General features: G+C 41.4%; 2 protein-coding genes across 8 annotated transcripts in view; one reads left to right on the forward strand and one right to left on the reverse strand.

The window, feature by feature from the left end:
• WAPL (WAPL cohesin release factor) overlaps positions 1-13,379 on the reverse strand; it is a 154,209-nt gene extending 140,830 nt beyond the window's left edge. For both annotated transcript variants that reach the window (XM_032191381.1, XM_032191382.1), the window contains exons 1-2: positions 13,259-13,379; positions 6,419-6,549 (exon numbers count right to left, since the gene is read on the reverse strand). The gene's annotated coding sequence lies outside the window, so the exon portion shown is untranslated. The remainder of the gene's footprint in view (positions 1-6,418; positions 6,550-13,258) is intronic.
• Positions 13,380-13,555: 176 nt separating this feature from the next.
• LDB3 (LIM domain binding 3) overlaps positions 13,556-24,186 on the forward strand; it is a 120,246-nt gene continuing 109,615 nt past the window's right edge. For 5 of the 6 annotated variants that reach the window (XM_032191386.1, XM_032191388.1, XM_032191389.1 and 2 more), the window contains exons 1-2: positions 13,556-13,615; positions 19,618-19,740. In XM_032191386.1, coding sequence (XP_032047277.1) covers positions 19,648-19,740 — 93 coding nt within the window. In that variant the 5' untranslated portion in view covers positions 13,556-13,615; positions 19,618-19,647. Of the gene's footprint in view, positions 13,616-18,558; positions 18,594-19,617; positions 19,741-24,186 lie in introns of those variants that run through there. The other variant, XM_032191387.1, reaches the window with a different exon arrangement.

A 24,186-nucleotide genomic window follows, 5' to 3' on the forward strand; every position in this document is an offset into this window, starting at 1 on the left:
AGAAGATGCAGGGCACTGATTTGAAGCAAATTTTTGGAAACTTACTTGAATTGAGGTTTACTAAGAGAATAGTTATTAAAATTAGAAATTGAGGTGATAATGACTTCTGAAGCAGCCAAATATCAGATCATAAATAACTGGCCAGTTCAGACAGATAAAAAACCACCAAAAGAAACAAAGTGTTCAAAATCTAGGCTGTTTTTATGGAAACAAAATCATAGGCATTAGAAGTGGAAAAGAAGTAGTACAGTTCCTCCCTCCACCTCCCACTACCGGCTATTGTCTCCAGGCAGAAAACAATATTAAACTGATAATATATACAGCTATCAACAAAGAGAAAGAAGGGGGGAAACATATCACCTTCAAACAGGAAGTAAATTCAAAGATATTCATCAAGCCTAAAGAATTTTGTTATGACTTACTCTCCTAGCTTTTAAAATTATATGAAAACATGAAGCATGTAATTCTGCCCATCCTTTGTCATGAAGGCCATGTGAAAATAGAGAAGAAATGCTAGCAAATGCTGCCTGTTTTATATGGGTTGCAAAAGGTGGAACCTATCAAGAAAATAGGTCAAAGCTCACACATGCTGTTTCTCGTGTTAGTAAGATGCGTTTGTGAATAGTATGTCATTAAGAGCTAGACCCTTCACTCCTGATATGATTTCACTCCCAAGAAGTATTCTTGAAGACTATACACTCTTCTGTATTCTTTTCCACTTTTAGAGGGTATAAAAAAGAATATGTCCACGGCTAGAAAATCCCCACGAATCTGCAGCATGTTGTTCTGTCTATCCTTCAGCTCCAACATGTACTAGAGGTTAGTTTGTATCTATAAAAAGAACTGCAGCTGCTAGTGCTTGTCTACTTACAAGAGGCTTGAAAGGCATATATTAATTAGGGAGAATTTGTTTGGGAGCACTTCAAAACTCTTGTGTGTACTCCCTATGTAACTAACAGCTCTGACTTTGCTTCACCTCTACCGAGATGAGAAAAATCATTCTGGGGAAAGCCTTCAAAACTCATTTCACCTGAATCTGTCTCCAAGTCATCCGCATAGTAACCCCAGTGGCATTTGGAATAAATCATTATTAGTTCATATTCCATCTCATCTTAGCAGCTTTATTTGTGTCCTGTATCCTCTATTTGGCAGCCATTCTTTCCAATTTGCTGTCTCTTTACACCCTTTAACAGAGATATGACTGATTGGATTAAAATAATTTAGGACTGAGATGATTCATGTTGCAGTTAAAGTCAACTGTACAGCCTGTTCTGCACTGGCGAGACTGCCTGCAGTTTACCATGCACTAGGTATGTTCCAGTGACTTGGAGGTGTGAAAGGACTTGGTAAAACTGAGGCACTTCCCTTTGGCCTTTTGTGCTGCAGCAGCTGTTGACAGAGCAACCTGCTGGCAAAGGCAACAGCAAGCACTGTTGTGAGTTCACAGACATGCTTTTTACCTCCATGGGCTCCAGCTCAGATTCAAACTTGGATCAGAAGTGAAAATGTTTAGTCGAATCCTCCAAGCAATTCTGCAAAACTGCTGAGCGCTCTACTGGTGGTCCTACAACGAAGGTATCATGATCCCATGTAACAGAAGCCTGTTGGAAGTTAGGACTGAAGTACTGCCTAAGAAGGCAGCTGCAAGCTGCCTGTCTTTCCAATTTTCACATACTGTCAAGGATCTTAGTTCCTGTGGTTTGCAGGTTACAGCCTCATCTTCCATACTTTTGGGAAACAATTTTATATCCAGCACTAGGCTAGAAAGTGACATCACATGAGAACAAGTAAATTTGCACACATTCTCGCGCAAGACAGATACAGACTGCTATCAAAGAGCCTGCAGAACAGAGGTGTAAACAGAGTTTTACTAGAGTTATTGTGACCAACAGAAAGAAAAGCTCTCTGTCCACTCTGCTGGCAAAGAGTGTTTTTGTTTGTTTGTTTGTTTGTTTGAAGTCCTATGTAAAAAAAATCCTATGTAAAAAAAGTTTGACATTCAGAAAAAAAAATAATAAAGGCACATCCAGTGCTTTTCGGCGGTCTCTACACCTCTTAAGGCATAATGTGAAAAAATTGTATGTGCCCCTGTTTCTCTCAGTCTGACTGGTGCCAGGTATTACTCAGGCCATTGCAGGAAGTGCTGCAGTGTAATCCTCATCCTTCTCTGATCCCTCAAGGAAAGATATTAGCATCTCAGTAACTCTGGCAGGGCAGCTGCATGTCTCTGCTTCTGAAACAACTATTTCCACAGGACTCTAAAGAGAGAGGGTCTTTATCTGCAAAGCAACATTAGTATCAGTCTATGGTATTTCAGTTGTTGAGCAACAGGTATCTCAGTTTAAACACTTGTGCTTGTAGCTTTGCAGTTGTTAATGTCATAGGAATGTGAAAAGACCCACGTTATAAATAGGTTTATATAAAAGCAATCTTATAACAGAGAAATAACTGATGAGTAGTGTCATGCCTAGCAACCTTAGACATGGGCTACAGTCCCATGCACTAAGCATTTTATATAGAACAAAAAGGAAGGTTACTGTATCTTCATTGCCCCATCAAATTTGCAGCCTAAATGCTCATTTTCAAACTTGTAAATAGGACAACTTACAAATCCTGACAACTGCGAACTTCACACATCCCTTATCAGGACAGTAGACTGAGTAGATGATCAGCGCAGTGTAAGCCTAATAAAGCCAGCAGTTTTTCAAGAGCAAATCTAGCCTTATTAGTCTAATATAAAGTGCAAACACTAGGAAAATAAAAGAAAAAAAAAGCTCTTTTCTTCTTTTGAGAAAAGTACTCCTTCATTAGCTTGGTTACAGCAGTCCTGCCAGCAGCTGGTTTCTGCTGGAGAGACAGCACGGGAATTCTATGTACCTGGCTCACAGAGCAAAGCAAATGCTGGAAGAGTCACGTCAGCAGAGGAAAATGCTGGTACATTTTCCAAACACTGATATCACCTCACTGGTTACAGAGTTGTCAGGATCTCATGACCACATCACTTGTCTCACGGTAGTTGGTTGGCATACTGCCTATAAACACTTTCTGGCCATGACATGGACTCTTACGATTCACCTGAAACTGGGGGTAAACAGTAGGACCAGTGGCTGGGAAAAATGGAAATGGTTTTATCCCTCTTGACAGCAACCTTTTTCTCACTCCTTAATTTTTAAGCTTACACAAACAGCAGTATTGAGAGTCAGTACCAAAAACATTTCTGACTGCTTTCAGTGAGGTTGTAACCAACCCTTGCCAACGAGATGTTATGTTGGAGAACATTTTTAATATCCACTTTCATTTGAGCTACTAGAATACACACACAGTCATGAAGCACAGAAATTCACATCAAAAAAAAAAAAAAAAAAGCCTAATTAGGCCTTCTGATGCTATCTGTGACTTGAAGAATAAGCAGAATTAGTGGAAATGCTTTTTAACTTTATCAAGCTTAAGTCAACCCTCAGATATGCTGTAGAGCAGAGAGAGCTGCAGATCAGGTTAAAATGTCTCAGCAAGCAATCTAACGCAGGCATGACCTGAAAAAAAGCTCATGGTGTGCCTCTTAGTCCATTGCTGTCTGGTGCTTACATTTATGGAGTTGTATGTGATTTTCTTATATTACAGTTTATTCTGGAGATAGTTACCTCCTACATTAGTAATGGGAAACATTATGATAGTGCAGTTACAATGCATGTTACATTATAATAGTTTACATCTGTTTCTTCCTCCCCGCAAAGAAGAACCTGTTCTCAGTAACACCACAGAGCTTCAGCATTTTATTTTGTTAGGAATAATTAGGTTCAGCCACTAAGAATGTTACTATGACATATATGTTAAAAAAAAAAAAAAGTTGCTCAAGGGAACTTGCACAAAGCATGCCTTAACCACAAAGTAAATACAAAGCCATTATTCATTTTCCTCACTATTCAGCGTTCACTGTAACTACCACACATGTACAAGACAGTTCAGAGACAGCCACAAAAATCTGACACTACATGATTGGATAGCACAAGTGCTCCAATGTAAAGTTTCATGAAAGACATTTCCTGAATAGGCTGTGGGACACTTAGAGGCATAGTTACAATTACCGTATATTTTCCATTGACTAGAAAGATAGAACAGAACACCTGTACCCTGCCACAAAGTACCATGCCTGAAGGTTCACACAGAAAGTGACCAAACACCTAATGTAAAAGCCCTTCCTTCAAAAGCCCTAGTACTTTAAAATGTACTATCCATGCTCAAATGTGCACTTTGGACTGGTATAATTGATTTTTAACAAATTTTTTCATATGCCTGAAGTTAATCACATGCATAGACATTTACACAACCCCTCAGGATACATAACTGAGAGAGTTAAAAGTACATTAGGTCTGTACCAAAAGTTTCTGGATTTTGTTGATGTTTTTCCAGTTTAGTATTTGCGGCTAACTCCATGCAACTGTATATTAATAAGTCTCCTAAGTTTGACACTTTGTAAAGCCAAGGTTAATACTGACAGATAACTTGTGCCGCAAACTGTGATTTGATGTAGCAAGAAGTAAGCACTTTGATAAAACCAATTCTTACAAAGAGGAGAAAGGACAGTCCTGCAACAATGCAAAGCTAGAATCAGACGTTGAAGATTTTATTTTTTGTGTTTTTTTCCCCATCTTTTATGGGTGACCTTGGGCAAATCACTTAATCATCTCATATGCCAGTATTTCTAGCTGTAAAATAGGGATAATATCCTCTTCATCATCGTGAGGCTACTCTCTACTTTTGCAGTTCATTCCCAGATTCACAACTGGAAATAATACTTCTTTCTTCAACTGTTCACATTTTCATCTTTCACTACATGGTTATCAAAAAGTCTAAAGAATTAATTGTGAAATAATTACAGATGAAAGCCAGAGATTGTACTGGAGTGTATAAGGGATGCATAGTAATTCATTTTCTCAGCAGGAGGTACTCAACAGAAATAATTTAGACACTCACCAAGTTGACTTCAGTTACCACTTACAGGTATATTTTACTTTGTTACAAGAGTAAAGTAGAATCAGCACTTTAATGGTAAAATATAACTAATAAAAATCTGTATTATGCAATTGAGTACATTCTTTGAAGAGCCCAATGTATAATAATGTATTCCCTTGAGGAAACTGTATTACAAATCACCGAATCAAGTTTTTCCTCTACTGTACATAAGTTGAAAGAAAAACTATCTGTGGAGAAGGCACTGAAACAGACCTATGGGGAGAAGCACCTAATTTACAGGGGACAATTTTAAGTGAGAGATCCTTGAAAGAGGACTGATGCCTCATGGGTAAGGTATCTGCTCTATTCATGGGCAAAAAATATCAGTGGGAAAAGGAAGTTATTGAAGGAAAAAATAGGATTATATTACTAAGAACTCTAAGCAGCAATTCCAGTGTCTGGAGAGCGTGGCTATCATTACAGAGCTCTGGATTCTAATGCATCTGCCCAGTGCTGGGCTGTGATTTTGAGAAAATTAGATCTCCATCAGACTTTGAGTAGTATTAATATGTATTAGACTGGTCATAGTTGTAAACACACAACTGAAGAACAGGTAAAGAATACAATATAACAGAACATTTCCGGTTATACCTCTCCCTGTATTTGTTTATATTAGACATACTACGAAAGTCCATTTAAAAATGAGGAAAAATAAGAAGCAGGTTTAAAAACAAACCAGGATATTTTTCTCTTTTTAAACCATAGGTTTCAGATCTGAATCTAGAAACTCCTTCTCAACACCACTACTCACCTTCATTCTGTTGCACCGGGTACAGAGTCTGCTCAGCTCAGTCCTCACCTAGAGATTCTTTTCATTTTTCCCAGTCCCAGCAGAGACCAGTCATCTCCTTGCTAGCTACTCCAGAGGGCAGGCCTTCACTTACCCTCTTCAAGGGCCTGACGTGAAATAGTTGTTTCTCACCTCACCTCTCTTTGTAACCCTGACCTCTGGAGACCCTGTAAGCCCAGATCTCTGCTCCTTTTACCAGGCAGATACGATGGCCAAGATCCTCATCCATCACCCCAAGGACAGTCCTGGAGCAGCCCAGCCTTCAAACCCTCCTGGGTCTTGCCTCCCAGAAGTGTCACCACCTTCTAGTTCTCCCTAGTTCACACTTACAGTACCCCTTTCCAAGCAGTTCCCAATGTCCTCAGACACCAATACCATCATTAATTAAATACAGCCCCCTCCTGGCTTTTAAAGGAAACATGGATGCTTCTACCTTAGCATGTAACCAGATGGAATCCAGGTTTATAATAATCCCTCAACTGTTATTTAAAAATATGAATCCTTTTGATGCTGCTTGAAGTCTCTGAGTAACAGAAGCACATGTCAGAACCCTTTTAGTGTATTGATACATCTTATTTGAAGTGCTGTTTTCCAGATGCACTAATTAAAACTCACTTTCTGCTGCTGTTCAGCGAAGTAAGAAGAGTGATTAATCTTATGAAGGACGAAGTTGAGGTAGTAGCATTAGTCAGCTCTGTGGTAGGTCACAATCACTGGATAGATTACTTCTGAAAATCATTTCTCATCTGAAAAAGAAAAAAAAAACCTAACACACCAATTTTTCAGGTCCTGGATCATTATGTTCAATCAGATAAGAAATGGATCATGCAGTTTTAACAGTAAAAGCTGTTCACTTTGCACACTGCAGGGGTCATTTATTTCTTCCGAAGGAATTAAAAACATGAAAGCTCCATGAAACATCCTCTGAAACTCCATTTCAATAAATCACAACCATTTTAATTCCTGATTTACCCCAAATTGTTACTTAAGAAGATGGCCAAGAACAAAGGAAGCAAAAAAAAAAGAAAACATAATTCACAATTTATCAAAATAAAGTGGCTGTAAAGTAGACAGAGAATCCTGAAGCATCATGAAGCACAATACCTTTGCATAAAACATGTTTCTCCTCTTTCCTATTGTAGGCCACTATCACCAAAAGGAACACGACAGTTACCATCTGGCGTCAGATTTCCCCTTGCTTCTTTCACTGACTCAAACCTCCTCGAGTTTTCTCATGTGTAGGACCCAGACCATAGCGATTTCAGAGAAAGGGCTAAGGAGGCCACAGCATGGGTTAGAGAGCTGTATCTGCCAGCTTCCTTTCATTATGCTGCCTCCTGAAATGGAAAGAATCCCCATCACAGCCGAACATGCTCCATTTTTACTGGGTCACAGCACAAAGGCAATTGCTTATTAGATCAGGTCATGAACATGGCAATAGCTTGATCTGCCTGAATTACAGATTTTAAAAATGAAATTACCGCAGGAGTTTTCAGAACAATACAGCTGACTGTCCAGCATCATTGGAAACTATTTCTGGGAAACATAGGATTTGGGCTTTAGGTAACATCAGTGCATTTCTTTTGCTAAAAGCTGGCCAGGTCCACATGGCCTTACCAGCAAAGCCATGCAGGTAGGAACAGGGTAACACCAGTAAGGACTTACTATACAATACTTCAGTCTTATGGGTAGATCCTGATAGAAGCTGGGTTCCAGAGAAATGTAATTTCTCACCCACTTTTTAAGGAGGATTCTCTGAGAGTTGAAGCACTTCACAGAGATCTCAAACGAGCTCTAAATTTGCCAATTAACAATGTTAAAACAAAAGAAAACAAAAAGTCCCATGGCAGTAAAGCAACATGCCCTACTGAGCACTTTGTGTCTTAATGATTAGTTTCCTACTTAAGATTTTCACAATAGTAGTATTTCATCCCCAGTTTTAGACCTCTTAGGAGTGAAGAGATATCTGAAAAAGGATCCTGCTTGTGCAAGGAATATCAGCAACTGAAATACTTTGCATAAGTATTAATGCAACAGTCTCAGCTATTACATGCTCAGTGCAAATTACACTCAAAATATCGGTTGATTTGACAAGTCAAGAGGACACCATGAGGTTTCTGTTTCAACATAAAACTAACTCATAGGCACTTGTCTTCCCTTGCTTCCTCCCTCCAAGAGGTAGTGGCTTGGTTCTACCTAAGAAACACTGGCTCCAGCAGAATCACTTGACTTCAGTTATAATTTGACTGTTATTATTTTACTTAATCTCAATTTGCAAGATCTCTTAAAAAAAAATCACAGCACATATTTCATTGCAACATTCGCTCTGCAATGGAAACTGGAACACTAACATAGGGTTTTCTGGCAAGTTGTACAATAACCTAACCTTTGAATTGCCTTTCTTAGAAAACTTTATGGCATGTCATTGTCATTTTAAACTTTTCTGAATTAATTCAGTTTGATTTGTCTTACTACTTAAAATCCAGCATGCAGCACATTCATTAGGGATCACATTGGCCTGTGGCAGCCAGCACACTCCCTCACCCTGCCCTTCTAATCTAGCCATAAGCCTCTGTAACTCTTCCAAAAGTATTACACCACATCTTGGCAATCCATAAATTGTGTGAGCAGCTCTACCTCTCATTGTTGGATAAGCCAAAGGGTTTAATACATCAAGTGCCTGTGCTTCTTACAACCAGAGATCATGAATCCATACATACAGTAACGATGTGAACCACGGGAGTTAGAAGCTAGTGCTACTATAGCCCTATGCCACAGATGTAGCGGGAAATTAGGAAAAAATGCAAGAATGGTTAAGAAGATTGGCAACATGGAATCTGGGGACCAGTCATTCCAGGTCCTTAGGAATCTGTGAATCCTCATTTACTGCAGCAGTGATGTGTTTAGGCCTGTTATCCCCGAATGCTTTGAGTTCAGTTCCTCCGTTACTCCCAGTATGACTGAAAGGAGTAAGAAAGGAATGGACGAATGTGCAAATGAAAACTGAGATGACTTTGGTTACATCATTACTAAATACCTTAGTCCTCCTGTGAAGCTGTTCTGTCACTGTATTCTGTTGGGGAATTTGAGTACAGGCTCCTATGAACACTGAGTAACAAATACTTAGTTTTGCAGAGAAATCTCTTGTATAGGTTTATGTAGCAGGCAAAGCAGAGTGCTAGCATAAATGCACATGTGCTAAAGGAAAACTTGTGTTCAGGTTTAAATCCAGTTTGTTCTATTTAATTTTTAATATGCACACTACTCCAACAATAGTTTACTCTGGTGTACCTGTTGAGGCACTGGTGTTAAACAAATATACTTTATGCTTCAAGGGCCAGGAAAATTTCTCTGGGATGTTGAAAGGTGGGGCACTGGGATGCTACCCTTTGAAACACCCATATACCTGCAGTCATTCCCCAGTGGCTGCCAAGATTATTATAAAATCTTTAAAATTATCTTCACCCACAACTATGAAGTGGCCAAAGAATTATTTGTAAATAATTACCTCCAAATTCTTTAGTTTTCAAGGAAAAGTGGTGCTTGAGTGGTGCTTCCATTATTTGGAAGAGCCAACTGGCTCAACTTTCTCAGCTAAGTTTACCCTAGTCTTCAGAGGCCACAATTCGAATTGTTTCAATAAACCGTTAGGATGAGCTGAACAAATCATCAGATCAAGGCGCCAGGTAACCACACTGAACAAGGCTGATACTCAGCTGGCATTGCTTTGTGGTAAGCTCCAATGATAATCAGCACTGAGTGAGAGTATGGCATGAAGTCTCTCTGCAACCCTGACAATGCAATTTACCATGGTACCCAAGTTTATCTTTCAATAGGCAAAGCATTTACTCTGGGAGTGCTGCAATATTTTTAAGGTTTTGTGTAAAGGGTCCAAACTGTGAGCTTTTTTCCATAACAAAACAGAGGACTGAAGTTTCTGTTTTAAGAAAATTGCAGTGATGGATTAATCAGCCCGCAACCGAAAGTTGCAGAGAGGTATCAAGTGAAACAGACAGCAAGACATTCACAATACCTTGTCCTTCAGAGAGAGTGCATTTACACCTGAGTATTTACAGATGACCAGTGAGCTAGAATTAAGAGGCCAACATTTACTTAGATAAACTGAAAACAGACCGAATTTAAACTTGAAGAGAATTCAAGCTCTTCTTCTGTCTAAAATCGGACCACCAGATTTGTAGATACTGTGTAGGCATTCTGAGGCTGGACTGGCCCCAAGCATGAAAACAGCCTGGGTTATGAGTCAGGCTGCGCTGCTGGAGTCCTTCCCGCTGATGGCCCATCTTGAATTACCTCCTGGCCTAACTCTGCTTTGACCCTGTGCTGGGCATGTTATGCTACTAATGCAGCTCAAAGAAATGACAGGAACAGTCCAAGAAGGTTACCATATTGACAGCCTTATTTTTTAGTTTTGGGCAAAAATCAAAAAACCCACCTCATTTGGAGCAAAGATGAGTTGCAATGAGTTTGCCCTTCTATGTTGGCAGCACAAGGAACTTTGCAAAAGACTGAAAATGGGAACAACAGATCTCTGTCTTACAAGGTAGAGCCACACTAAAAAGATGATTCTTATCTGAGCTATGCTTGGTACATTTCCCTAAGATCTTCTGTAAAATTTCTGCTAAGTAAAATAACTGTGAAGACCCAAAATACTAGATTCCTTTGGCAGCTTTTTTGCCAACGCCAATATCTAAGCTATAATCCCACATCAATTGGACTGTTACTGGATGTTCCTATAGTGTTTGCTTTAATGGAGTTCCTCTAGGCTTTTATTAGAGGGGAAGTGAAAATGGGGGGTTTTGCCAATTGATTTTATTCACTATTGACAGAAGGAACAGACCACTGAATCTCCAGCCCCCTTACACAGCGTGTACAAAGGACAGTGCTAAGCAACAAACACAGTCACAAATGTAAAGGCTTCACTTACTGGAGCTGATGGAGTGCAAATGCACCCCAGACCTGTGCTCTACTGAAAGTGAGCTCTTCTGTTGCAACAGCCACATCAAAGTCACCACAGAGAAATAACACCTACACAGTGCAAATCAGACTAAAGGTAATATTTTGTTATCGGTTGCAATCAAAGTAACAAAAGCTCTCAGAAAGCCACACTCATCACTGGCTTGCCACTACTTCTGCACTCAGAACTGTAACCCCTTCAGTGGCCAAGGGAAAGAGATCAGATGTCAAAAGCATTATCCTGGGAGAAAGCACATCCATACTTTGTGCTGCAATGTATTACTTTACTCGCTAATTTCCCTAACAGCATCACTGGCGAGGAACCCCTCAGTAGTGGAGGAGGCTAGCCTTGCTGAGGGAAATCATTCTTTTACTTCTCCATCTGCAATGGTTGTGCCTTCAGTTCACACTTAGTGCAACTAAATTGGGCAAACCATAATCAGGTATGAAATCACATTACAGGAATTTATGAAATATTTGAGGTGTGGATTTTTTTTATATTGTTTATTTTAAGAGGAAAACAATCCTTCTGTGACTGATCTGAGGCTGAACAGCCAATGAAGCAGCTGGGGAGACCAGACTGCGATTAGAAGGATGGACAAAAGACTTGAAGAAAGATTTGGAGAAAACCCATAATTAACCCTTGGCAGAACTACCAGAATTTCCCAAGAAAGGAAATAGCCCAGGCTGGGCTAAAACTCATGGGTCAAAAGTAAATCACATTGAGTGTCAGAGAAGACTGGACAGTTAAATCTTCAGTAAGTCACTTTCCAGAGCGCAGCTAGGCTTTTCTGCACAGGATGGCCTGCCAGCAGTCTCTAGTTTTCAACTGGTGATCCTGGAGGTGTTTCACAGAACTATTCCAAGACCACTGGTAGATCAGCAACATTTTTGTAAAACATTGTTTAAAATTAAAGTTTAATACTGTGACCAGTGCCTCCTAGAAAAAAGAGGATAGGGGATTCTGTCCCTCCGAAAGACCAGCACAAGCTGTCGGGAAACAAACAGTTTGTAGGCTCCCTTAGAGACTGCTGAAGAGGTTGAGCTCCCATAGTTTTAATTTCTCTGGCCTCGAGTGATTTAACTATCAATGCACAAGCTAGCAGATTCAACCTTGTTTCAAACAAAACCAAATTCTGAAGCAGAACCCATCAGCCTCTTGTCAGGACAGGACAACAGGCCAACCTGCAGTCTTCCTTGCCAGTGTTCTCCAGGGAGCAGATTCCAAGTTGTTAATGGTCTTGTACAGCTTCAGATATGTGCCTTAGATGATCTAACAGATCATCACTTTATTTATCATCAAATAAGAATAATGTCCCCCCTGTATGTACCACGTTTTCCAGCTAAGTCACCATTTCTGCTACTTTAACAGGTTTGCTCAACTGCAGGAGAACTACCTGTGATTTTGCAGCTTTTGTTGTTTAAAGAGGGCTTCTACAAGCCAGCAGACTTAATGAGGACTTCAACGGATGGCAGAGAGCAAAGGCTAACTCCAAGGAGAGCGAAGTGTGTATTTTCATCCTGATACTTGTTAACACAGATCCACTGCAAAACTCCTCTGACAATTACAATTCCTACCCCTTAAACATGCTACTGAGGGGCTGTGGAGGGTTTTAAATGCACACAGCATATGATGAAACTAGCACAGAGTACACAGAAGTGACACAGAAGGTCAGATCAGGTTCTGCCCTCATTTATTTCCACTGAATCCTCCCAAAGGGAATCAAAGCCCCTCAGTGCAATGGTAGCAACGTGCACAAGATGGAGGCTTGCAGCATGGTAAAAGCGCTGTTCAACGCTGAAAAATTAAACAGCTCATCAAGTTCTGAAGCTCTTGTGGCAGAAGGGGAAAAGATCCCAAGCTCTTTCTGACGCACTGTCTTCGGGATCCCACAGCGACCCGCCGGGCCTGTCCCTGGTGCTGAAGGGGCCGTTACGCCGCGGGCACGCGCCTCTAACCACGCCCGGCCGCGAGGCAGCGCCAGCCTGTCGGCTTCGGGGAGGGTTTTGTTGTTTTTATTTTATTTTATTTTATTTTATTTTATTTTATTTTATTTTATTTTATTTTATTTTATTTTATTTTATTTTTTAACTCGGAAAAGGGCGGCTGTCGGCCAGGCGCAGCCTCCCGGGCGTTCAGCCGGGCGGGCTGACACGAGGAGGGAGCCGCTGACGAGGCCGAGGGTGAAACCGGCCCCGGGGCTCTCTGACAGGGGCTGCGGGACACGGAAAGCGGGCAAGTAAAAAATAATAATATTAATGATAGTAATAATAAATAAATACATAAAACTCCGGCACAGCGGAGAAGGCAGCGATTTGCCACGTGATCCGGCGGGGAGGAGGCCGGCGGGTGGAGGCTGCAGCCGAGCCCCGCCGGGGGCGCCCCCGCTCCCCCCCTCACCCCCCCCACCCCACCCCCCGGCCGCCATTTCGTGCCTCGCCGCCTCCCTGCGGGCAGCGGCGCCCCCCGGCCGCGAGTACCTGCTGCCACGGCGCTCGGCTCCCCACAGCCCGCTGCCGCTTCTCCCGCTCTGCCACCACGCCAAGAGGCGAGCTCAGTTCACAGCCGGCCGCTAGGAAGCGGCACGGAAAGTAACGGTCCCCGCACCCACGGCGGCTCCCCTCACGCTCCTCCCAGCCCGGCCGGGGGGCGCCGGGCACGCTCCGGGGGGCGGCCGCCGCTTGCGGGGCTCTCGGGGGCGGGCGGTGCCGCCGCCCTTCCCCGCTCCCCTCAGCCCCGCTGGCCGCAAGCGCCGCCCGCTGAGGGCCCGCGGCTCCCGGTCGGCCCCTGGAGTTACCGGTTGCGCCCTGCCAGCTCGGCTCCGACGGCCGGGACAGGTGGGTGGCGCTGAGGGAAGGCGAGGGGCCCGCCGCAGCCGCAGGGTGGAAAACGGGAGGGCTTGTGCTGGCCCAAGAGGAAAAGCGCCTTTGGCGAGCGGAGGGTATAGGGCGGCAGCCCCTTGCCGCTGTTCAAACTCTCCCCGTGGAGGGAAAGTTTCTGTAATGGGAGGTGTTGCCCAGGGGAGGCTGTGCTGGGGAGGCAGAAAGGAGGTGAGACATCTGGGGCAAACCTAGCTTTGGGGTGCCTTCTTCGCTGAAGAGGAAATCCTGCATCGCTGCACCTGTGGGCGGGCACGGAGGGGGGCCCTGCCCCACCGGGGCGGTGCCGGGAGCCGTGAGGAGGGGGCTCTGGGGTGGCGACCCCACAGGGGCAGCGCGGGGTGCCTCCTCTGAGCCGTGCTGCCCCCCCAGCGTGCCGTGCCCAGTCTCCGGCTCGCTGGCAGCGAGCCAGGCTCATAGAAACCCTGTGACATAGATGTCAGCTCTGGCTATGGCCCTGTGGAGCTGACAGCGATCTGCACGAAGCCTCTCTTCAGCCCTTTTTCTTTTTCTTTCCTTTTTTTCTTTTCTTTTCTTTCCTTTTTTTTTTTTTTTTTTTTTTTTTTTTTCTTCTTCATCTTCTTGGGTCTTTTCTCTCAGTAAGCCCAAACTGTTGATTAGGATTCCCTGCAGCATGGCACAAATTAGAGTCGTTGCAGGGTTGCTTTTCTGGTTTCAGCCCGGAGTCAGGTGAGAAGAATAAAAACAAAACAGCAAAGCACGTTGCAGCCTTTTTTCTGGTTCAAGTACCTGCTTTGAAACTGAGCTGCATTTTAATCCAGTTGCTGCTCTTGGTTCAATTAGTGACCTAAAGCTGGTAACCTCAGCACTCTGGCTCCATAGGTAAAAAGGAGTTGGTATAACGTTTACCTAAACAACAGTTGTTTGGGTATTCTTTCTCTTTAAAACAAACAAACAAACAAAATCCTTTGTATCTTGGTGAAGTCGGTGCCACAGAAGCATTAAGTATTACATGCTGTAGTGGGTGCATTTAAAAAACATAACTGAGATGCTGATAAGGCGAGAAGTTTGTAACACACACTGAAGTCTTTTTGCAATATGGGGGTGAAAGTGGCAGTAAATAGTCTGGACAGGTGAGACTTACTCCCTTCCCAAAGCAGCTTCTTAGTCTCTCTCCCCCTCTCCACAGGTGTGGTTTGCAGTTTAACATAGTTTCAAAAGTCATAAAATCTTCTAAAGATGAAGGTTGGCTACTCTATGGTGTATATTCACTCTTTTTTCATAGTAAAAGGAGGCTGTAGCAGAGTAAAAAAGAGTATTTAACATCAAAAATACTGTTTTTTTTGTTGTTGTTTGTTTGTTTTTCTCTGTAATGGTGAAAGTATTAATGGCAAATGATCTGGAAGTGAGAGTAAACTGCAAATTCAATGAGCTGGTAAGGTGATATGGGCAGCAGCAAAGGGCCAAACAGAAAGTGGTTTGAGCTGCATTTCTGAAGGCTTTGTGTTACAGAGAAGGGAGATAATGTTCCATTATGCTGCTCTAGCTGTCTCCCTAAGAATACTATATTCTGTTGGGACCTGAAACCGGCATGTGAAAAAGATATCAACAAAGCAGAATTTGCTGAAGCCAAGGGTAGAAAATTTAGTTTCTGAAGAAAGTACAAACTACAAGACTTAACAACTCGACAGAGGAACTCAGAAAGAAGTTCTGTCAGAGCAGAAGGATTTTGATTGAATGGGTGAACAACACTGTACGTGGAAGTAGAAGGAGGAGTAATGGAACTTAGTTCAGGCTGTAGCAGTGAAGGAAGGGAGATGGCAATGAGCTCATTGGCACTGTAGAATAGTTTTGCTTTGGAAGCAGTAATGATCTTGTGCTGAAAAAAAAAAAACATTGATCCCAGGAGTTACTTCTATATTCAGTTTGACATTGTCAGGGTAGGAATTAAGAGTTAAAAATGTTTTCCATTGACGACGTGTAGAATTTGTATATATTTGTATCGAACTCTTTTGTACTGATTAGCCAATATACAGTAAATACATGCTATTTTGTCCTTTTTTCTGGTCCTTCTTGGTGAAGGTCTTTTTATCAGCAAAGAAGTGATAGCATTTCTCTGCAGTTCAAGTATTTTGCTTGCCCAAAGAAAACGATAAAGGGTTATAGCAACCATGACCTCGCAGGTGTCTTTCTGTGCACCAAAGCACACATTCTGTTGCAGATCAGAAGACAAATAAACTTTCAAGCAATCTACTTCTGAAATGACACGAATGACACAACCTTGCTGCTGCAGTAGCAGTAATTCAAGGCTCTCCCAGGAGCACATCTACCATTGCAACTAAAATACATGATGAGTAATGCAGCCAGCCTAACAAAGTGGTAGCAACTTGAACAATTGGAATTTCCATGACTTGTTTCCTTTCATCTTAGTTTAGCATTGACTCTAGTGGTTTTTATTTCATTCACTTGATGGCTATGCACTCCCAAGCGTGCAGTTGTAGCTTTCCTAAAGTCTTTTCGCTGTAATACCACATGGTCTCCTAGCATATGTGAATTGTTTCCGCTAGTGTAACGCCTCTGACGTTTTGGAGGGATGGCTCTGCCCAGGCTCTGCGGCATTTGCTGGAGGTTGCAGTATGCTTCTGCGCGCAGAGCTTGCTGGCACCGCGGGCCTGTGGTGCCTGGTACCCATCCAGCTTCCTCACAGCTGCTCCTATCAGTCACCTGGGGACAACTCTGGGGGGGCTTTGTGAGCTCTGGACAAATCTTTGTTTTGCTATCTGAAGAGAAAATGTCACCTGGCTCCTGGAATATGTTGTGTTGTGTGTTGTTGTTTTTTACCTTTAAATATCATTCCTCACACCAGTGGTCTCATTTGACTCAGCATAGCTCCTGTCTGAAGGAAGGGAACTATACGCACGTCACAGGTTTTGACATAGCTGGAGAATGTAGGAAAGAAGGCACCCCAAGAGAAACAAAATGCTGTTATTTGAGCAAACAAAAAGTGATTTTTGGAACAGTCTAATAGGTGGTTATGTAAAGCAACTAAAACCTAATCCAAACACCACAGGCTTCTGAAAGCAGGAGGGTTGTCTACTATGTATACTCAGTTCATTTCATCCTCAGGTTTCCCAGAAGGTTTTGTGGAGGTTTGTGATGGTAGCTTTGATGGCACAGTACCTGCTGCAACAGTCCAGTTCCCTGTGTTTGCTCTGGATACTTGACATGGTGAGCGCACCTGTGTGTCTCACCTCTGAAAAGAAGGCAGGATTGAAATAATCACCTGGGTGGATCACTGGCTTTCTGATCTGCCTGTAGCAGGATAAAAGGTAGACAAGACTAATGCTAAACATCCCCTCAAGTGAAGCTGTGACTGCAGCTCTAGCTTCTTTGCTGTTTGCAGTTCTCCATAATTAAATGTGGAGCTTCCTGAGGGCTGGCAGAGGGGAAACAAAAGCAGGAGGAAAGGACTTAAGCCTGGAAAAAGAAAACTGTGTACCTGATAGTGGTTGCATGGACACATGAAAGAGGTCCTGCTGTGTCGAAAGGCAACGTGGGCCAGGATGCAGGCACATTCCCTGCACTTTCTTTGTAAAAGTACCAAGCTGCGCTGAATGTTTCTGTGGACACAGACAGAAACCAAGGCAGTAGAAACAAGTGTCCTCAGCTGAACATGTCATTCAAATGTGAGTGCCCCTAATGAGATTACCACTTTAGTTACATAGCACCCAACCCAGCCTGAAGGATCTCACAAACCCTTTCACATGTCCTAAACTGATAAGCACATGGCATGTTGCGGATGTCAAAGTAGGATAGAAGCACATAGTGTTTGATTAAGTAGCATTTCTGTTTCTTAATGCTTAGGTCTGTTCAGCTTGCTGTGTGTGCAGTTTTATTCTGTTACAGTTCTTGCCATTTTTTAGTTGGTTTTTGTTTTTGTTTTTCAAATGACTGAAGATTTAAGTACAGGAAGGTAGAATGCATGGAGTTCATCGTCCATATAAATGTAACCTCTCTTCTAATATTTTTTTTTTCTATAACACTTTCTTTACTAGTGAAACGATGGCTTGTCATCTTTGTTTTACTCATGTTTTTCTTATATTTTTCTGAACCTTTGAAATGGAGCCAAAAAAAGGCACTAGAAAAACACAGTGAATTCCTAGAAAAAGGAGAGGAATAGTGCAGTGGAAATTTCTCTTGTGTCTGCCTGTGACCTTTTCAAAAATAATAATAATAATTGAAAAAAAAAAAAGCAGTATCTGAATTAAGAGGCCTACAGGATAAATGAAAAGGCTGCAAGTGGCATGGTTCAAAGTGCAAAAAGTCCTTTTTCTCCCCCCTCTAAGTCATCATTCAAACATCACTGTTTCTGGCCTCATACAGAGATAGCTTACAGACGTAGTTCATGTAAACATGTTCCATAAGTATTTGTGAGACTTTAACCTTTTTTCTTTGAAACTGTGTCTTGCTATGGTTTTGGTTTGCACCGGTTCTACTGTCTGAGTCAAACCCATGTGAATTTCTGTGGTTTGATTTGGACCTTGGACTAAAAAATGTGGTTATGTGGTATAGCCTACAGTCTGTGGAGCATAATTATTTCCTTGTACAAATGGCTTTTCTGCCACTCTGCATGCTAAACAAACTAAGACATATGTGGTTTTGAAAAATTATTGATCAGCTTCACAGATAAAGGCTGAGGCCATGATTATGTTTGCTCTCTGTAGTTTCACCATCAGTTTTCTGTGACATTTTAAGATGGGTGCATGGGCAGACTGGCACACTACCAAATGGAGCTCCCTCACTAGTGCATTGTGTGGTTTTGGTTGTCTTTTTCATTATCAGAGGAGAGCCCGTGCTTGTTTTTCACCTTAACGTAATGGGAATTTCTTTGTAATGTGAGGGTGAAAGCAAGGGTGCTGCAGAGATACACTTGAGTGCTTCTGGAGCTCCTGCACATGTTAATGACTTGAAAGTGGTGAGTGTTATTTAAAGTTCATAGCTTTATCCTAAGAGCAGAAGCTGTTTATCTTTTTAGTTCTGCCAGCAGCTTCTCCCCTTCCCTCTTGTTCTCTGTGCTTTAGTTATTCCCAGTCTAAGGCAGAAATATATCCCGTGTTACCAAATAAGGGTTATAACGTTTTTTATGGAACACTGAACACAAATTCTATATAAACCATGAAAACTTATGGAGTGAATTGAGGAAGCAGCTAGTTAATTGTATTCTTAATTGTCATGCCTTTAGAAGACTTGTATCAAAACAGTATGACAAGTATGTGATGAAACTATGCTTATTCTATTGAAATTAAATGCTGCTTAGAAATAGCTCATACTTCTATATGCATTCCAAGAGAATACATTTTAATTGTCCCTTGAGAAAGTGTAGGCTATGGAAGCAAGAGCCAAAAATGAAGTTATGAAGTTTTTTTGTCATGTGCGTAGTAGGTACTTATTTCAATTTAATAGATCAGTGTCAGAGAAGGTAAATACACAGTTTTGGTGTTTTATTTCTGCTGTGTATGGAAAGGTGTGTATATATATATGAAAATTACAACTGGTTATGTAAGTGTTTGTATGTAAGAAATTACTACTGGTTATGTAAGTGTTTGATAGATTAGAAATGAGATTTGTATGTTTGGGATTTTAGCATGGGATTCTATTTGCATGTTTTATTCCAAATGTGTTTTGCCCATGAAGTAACTGAACATGAAGAGGGTCTTGAGAAGCCTAGAAAGATCTGTCCCCCCCCTCCCTGGGGGCTATATTAGACCTCTGAGTCATGAAGTCTTTGCATAGTAGGTGTCTGGTTACAAACCTTTTATGGGCCCTACTCAGCTGGGATATCAGCATCTGCATTATAGCTCCCATCTATTCTTAGGTGATATCCCAGCACGACTGAACAGGCAAGGCAGAAAGAAAATTGCTGTCATTATATAAAACTCTGCCCTCTTCTTACTGTGTCTTTTCACCCCATCACTCTACCCCATCCTTCTGTTCTGCAGTGTCCTGGTGCCTTGTGAAGGAGGTACAGGATGGCTTACAACGTGACTCTGAATGGACCTGGACCATGGGGCTTCCGACTGCAGGGGGGCAAGGACTTCAACATGCCCTTGACAATCTCCAGAGTAAGTGAACAAAAAGCCTCGTTGGGCTTGTTTAGGTTTGAAAGTAGCAGTAAACTAATTGTATGTACACTCCAACCTGGCCAAGTAAAATAGAGGATCTTTGCAGCTAGGTCTGAACAAAGAATTGGAGAATATAATGTGGACTCCAAATACACAAATTCACAGCACAGCCCGGCATTGATGCTGTCTCAGACATTTCTTGTTTGTATATTTTTAAGAATGATGATGCTGTCTCCTTTTACATGAGCTTCCAGTTCTATTTTGTATGGTGTTGTCTCTTTTTCTACTGACAGGAGCCTCGCTGGTGCTGTTTTGGGGGAAGAGAGTAGAACAACTATGAATGGGAATACAAAATAGTACTTCTAGAAAGTAATTATGTAACTGCTTGTCAATATGTAAAGTCTAGGTCTGTTCAAAGTGGGCAAAGATAAGGATATATGTCCATGAAAATTAGGCACATCAAGCAGAAGATAGTGCTTAAAATGCAGACTTAAATTATGCAGAAGCCTTCCACTTGTAGCTGATAAACAGCATGTGACTTAATAATTAATTACCTCATGTTGATTATAGATTAGCCCATTTATTTTCTAGCCATCTCTTCCTCCCACCTCCACCACCAATAAATTGGTTTCTTAAATTTATTTATTTTTTAAACTGCGGGTCACTGTAAAGAAATTCAAAATCATTCCCTTTACTATTTTCTGACCAAGCTAGATAGTTCTTTGTAACTTCTGGTTTGGGAGATACCTGCTTTATGCTGCTTCCTACAGCTTCCTTCTTTTTTGTCAGTCTCAAATCTATTCCAGAATGTTTAGATCTTTTAGAGATGTCTTTGTTCTTCCGCAGACCACCTGCAGAAGGCTTATTTTGCAGAGCAATGACAAGAGAGGTTACTTACATAACAGTGTTTAAAAGGAATACCAGAATGATTTAATCAGATAAACAAATAGAATGCAAACAAATGGTCTGCTCCAGTGGGGGGGAGCCACCTACACTGCTTTGAAAAGTTTTTTTTTCATAATGAAACAACTAGTCTGTTGAGTTGTAGGTACCAAACTGAGATCCCTGCAGCAATTGTGATTCAGAGTCATCTGTGAGCTTCTGCAACCTTAACTATCCTATTTCATATTTAAACTGTAAAGCTCTGTCTTATTTGATCTCCCTTACTCTAATATACAATATTCCTTTCTCCATAGAGACATATTTACCTTAACACTAAGTCCTATAATGAGATGACCATTTCATAAACGCTTTTGCAAAAGCAGTCTTTCTTCAGTAATTGAAAAGGAAGCTGTTCTGTGTTGTAATGCCACACAAAAAAAAAAAAAAAAAAAAAAAAAAGAGCCTACAAAAAAATAAATCTACTTCGTACGCTTGTATAAATTTCACTAAGATTTTTGGTATTTGGTAAATAGTTTTGGTATTTCTTTATTGCACCCAAATTAAGTACGGAGAGGTACCAACATACTTCTGTAGGCATTTTCATAACATTTTGCAGCCTGCACTGTAAGGTGTTGATATTTTTTTATAAGTAATTCAGTCACAGAGTCTGCTATTCAACATCTGGGGCTATGGCACTTACACTTGCAGAAATGAAAAGACAGTTCTTTCAAAGCGAGTCCATTGTCACAGGTTATGATCTCATAAGGTACGCTTCTTGTGCCTGAAGGCGATGTGATTCTGCTGGGGCCTTTGAGAATCGTGTGATGAGCAGGAGTGGAACTGCAATGGTGGGATTCACAGGGGTGGGGCGGAATTACCTTTTCACACAGCTGGATGAATTTCTAGCAATAGAAGTATCAGAAAGCACTGTTAAAATCTTTTGAAATTGTTAATGTTAAAATGTTGTGAAATCTTCCTCGGTGAGGCCCAGTTCTTAGCTGAGAGGATTGCTTTTGGCTCAGATTGGGTTTTGTAGCCTGCCTTAGGGAAAAAGCAGGCATGCAGGAATGAACATAGCTTCTTTTAGGGAGGGCTGGAGTAGGAGCGAGTTGTGATATTTTTAATTGGAACACAGTGTTAGACATGGCTTTTGCCAAAGAAAAAATAGACGTTTTAAGGACATTATCATCTTTTACATGAGTATATCTTCAAATAGATCAGATATTCCCATTATCAGCAATTTACAGTCATAAGTGAGATGAGCTTTGTACTCAATCATAATTGCTGTCTTATGGGGAAAGAAAAACTGCTTAAATTTCCAAGGTATTCATGAGGAGAGAGGAGTCAAAAACAAGTGGAGAAGAGTTAAGGTCACTCTGCAGTTTTCACACTCCTTTAACAATGGAATCAGAAAATAATCTGGGAAGACTTTAAAGATATTTTTCTAGTCTCCACCCCAGAAGCCATCCTACCCTCTAGAACAGATTATTTCATCAGATGTAATGGGCAGGTACCAGAGGTAGGAGAATAGCACCTTAGTGCTATTCTTAGTGGCTATTCTTAGTGACTCTTAGTGAAGCTGAGCATCTGTCACTCCTACTGAAGTGAATGAGACTTGCAGGTTGTTGGCACCTCTAAGAGCTGACACAGGTGGCCTGGTCATATGTGCAAATCTGGTCTTCCAAAATTAATGTGGGCAACAAAGCAGTTTATTTTCTCCTACTGCTGGCATGAACTGTCTGAAGCGAGCAGAATTAATTTTATAGACCTAATCCTGCCTAAGAAGGCTTTTAAGTATAGTTCAAGTGCTGTATTGCAGTGTTACCTAAGGTGGCGTGATTATACATGGATAGATATGACAGCAGAATCTCTTTGTGTATTTGTGAATAACAGCAAACTTTTCTAGTAAGACAGACTGGCTTGCAGGTGATGCAATGAGCCGAAAGGTATGCAGAAATATCGCCCAAAACAATGCAGTAGCTTATGATTGGTACATTTACTGTGATTGTCCAGTCAGTTTTTTGTTTCCTAATAGAGAGGATTTTTTTAATGTTGCCTGGGTTCCAAATGAGTATCAGAACCTGATACCAAAGGAGACAATGTTTAAACAAAATGTAAGAGAACTATTTTGGCTTTATTCTGTTAAGTTAAGAAGTAGTTGGAATCTGGCCGTGATGTAAGTGCAATGAGGAGAAATGGGAAACACAAATAGGAAAAGCCTTCTTAAAAAGATGCTTTTACTAGCACCTTTTCCTGATTATGTCCTGTCTTTCCTCCATTCCCTAGAATACATATGTCATCCTTTCATTGTGACTGCTTTTCCTTCAAGGAACTATGTGATAATATTTATTCTGTACTCCCATTTGCTTTATTACGTGTCAGGTATCAGTGCCTTACAACAGGCAAGTGATGGGCAAAAGGATTCCTCCTTGGCTTTTTTATTCTGTGCTTGAAGGCAGGGAAACCTCAGGTGCAAGCAGGAAGCATTCTGCTGCTGTCATTTGGATAGCCATGTGGTGAATATATATTACAATCAGAAGAGTGAGCTGTACCTGCATTGATTGAACTAAGGACATTTAACAAGCTCATTTCAAACACTGAGTCCATGTCACGTGTTAAGCAGCCATGTGTGGTGAATCTAATCACTGAGCAGTTACTGTTCTAGAGCCAGAACTCCAAGTCTTTGTTTCATCTCCAAATGTGAAGTCCTTCACAATCCCCAAAGCCACTGATTAGTATTTAAAATCGTTGATATTCTGTAAAGCTAACAGGTAAGTCTTGTCTTCTAAAAGCCTTCCTTTCTAACTCCTGATGAATAGAGATGTTTCCCCTTTTTTCCCAAAAAATCTCAAATGACTTTGAATCAACTTCTGAGAGTAGGACTAAGTCATTGGACTTGAATATAAAGACTGTCTTACGGCTCGATAAGCTGTGGTAACTTCTTAGCACAGATGGTTTCACATTCTTCCTGTCTTCTACAGTTTAACTTCAAATAGTTCCTTGTGACAGGGAAATGAAGTGCTTCCAGCGCAGCTTTGAAGACCACTCCAAAATTTTCTTATCTGTAACACAATACCTATTTTGTGGGCATCAATATTTCTTTGAGATGATCTGTAACTTTTAGATCACTTCCTGAATGATCCAGTCATCCCATGCAAAGTCATACAATTCTGACTTTTATTATGCATAGTCATTTGTTGGATGTACAGATGTGTTGGTAACATGAGAGAGCACTAGTTACTTGATGCTCTCCAACTATTGCAATCCAATTATGGTGTGTTTACAGCCACAGTTATTGGAAATGATTGCATTTCGGTGAGCCTTAACTCTACAAGTAACTCCTAAAACCCCTGGTTTGGTACTGTTTATCTGAGGTATTGCAGTAGTCAGCATCCACGCTGTGAGTGACAATACGCTATAAAGGGCAGTTGTTTGATATGGTTGCATCTCTCATCAAGCATAAGTGGCAGATCTGTATTGTACTAGGAGGGAAAGAGCTAATGCTATAGCTGTATTCTGTTTCTCTGGCCCAATAAATACCATGGGTTCAGGGGCCTGGGGATC

This window comes from Aythya fuligula, chromosome 7 (assembly GCF_009819795.1).
Source record: "Aythya fuligula isolate bAytFul2 chromosome 7, bAytFul2.pri, whole genome shotgun sequence".
In the NCBI taxonomy this organism is placed as follows: Eukaryota; Metazoa; Chordata; class Aves; order Anseriformes; family Anatidae; genus Aythya; species Aythya fuligula.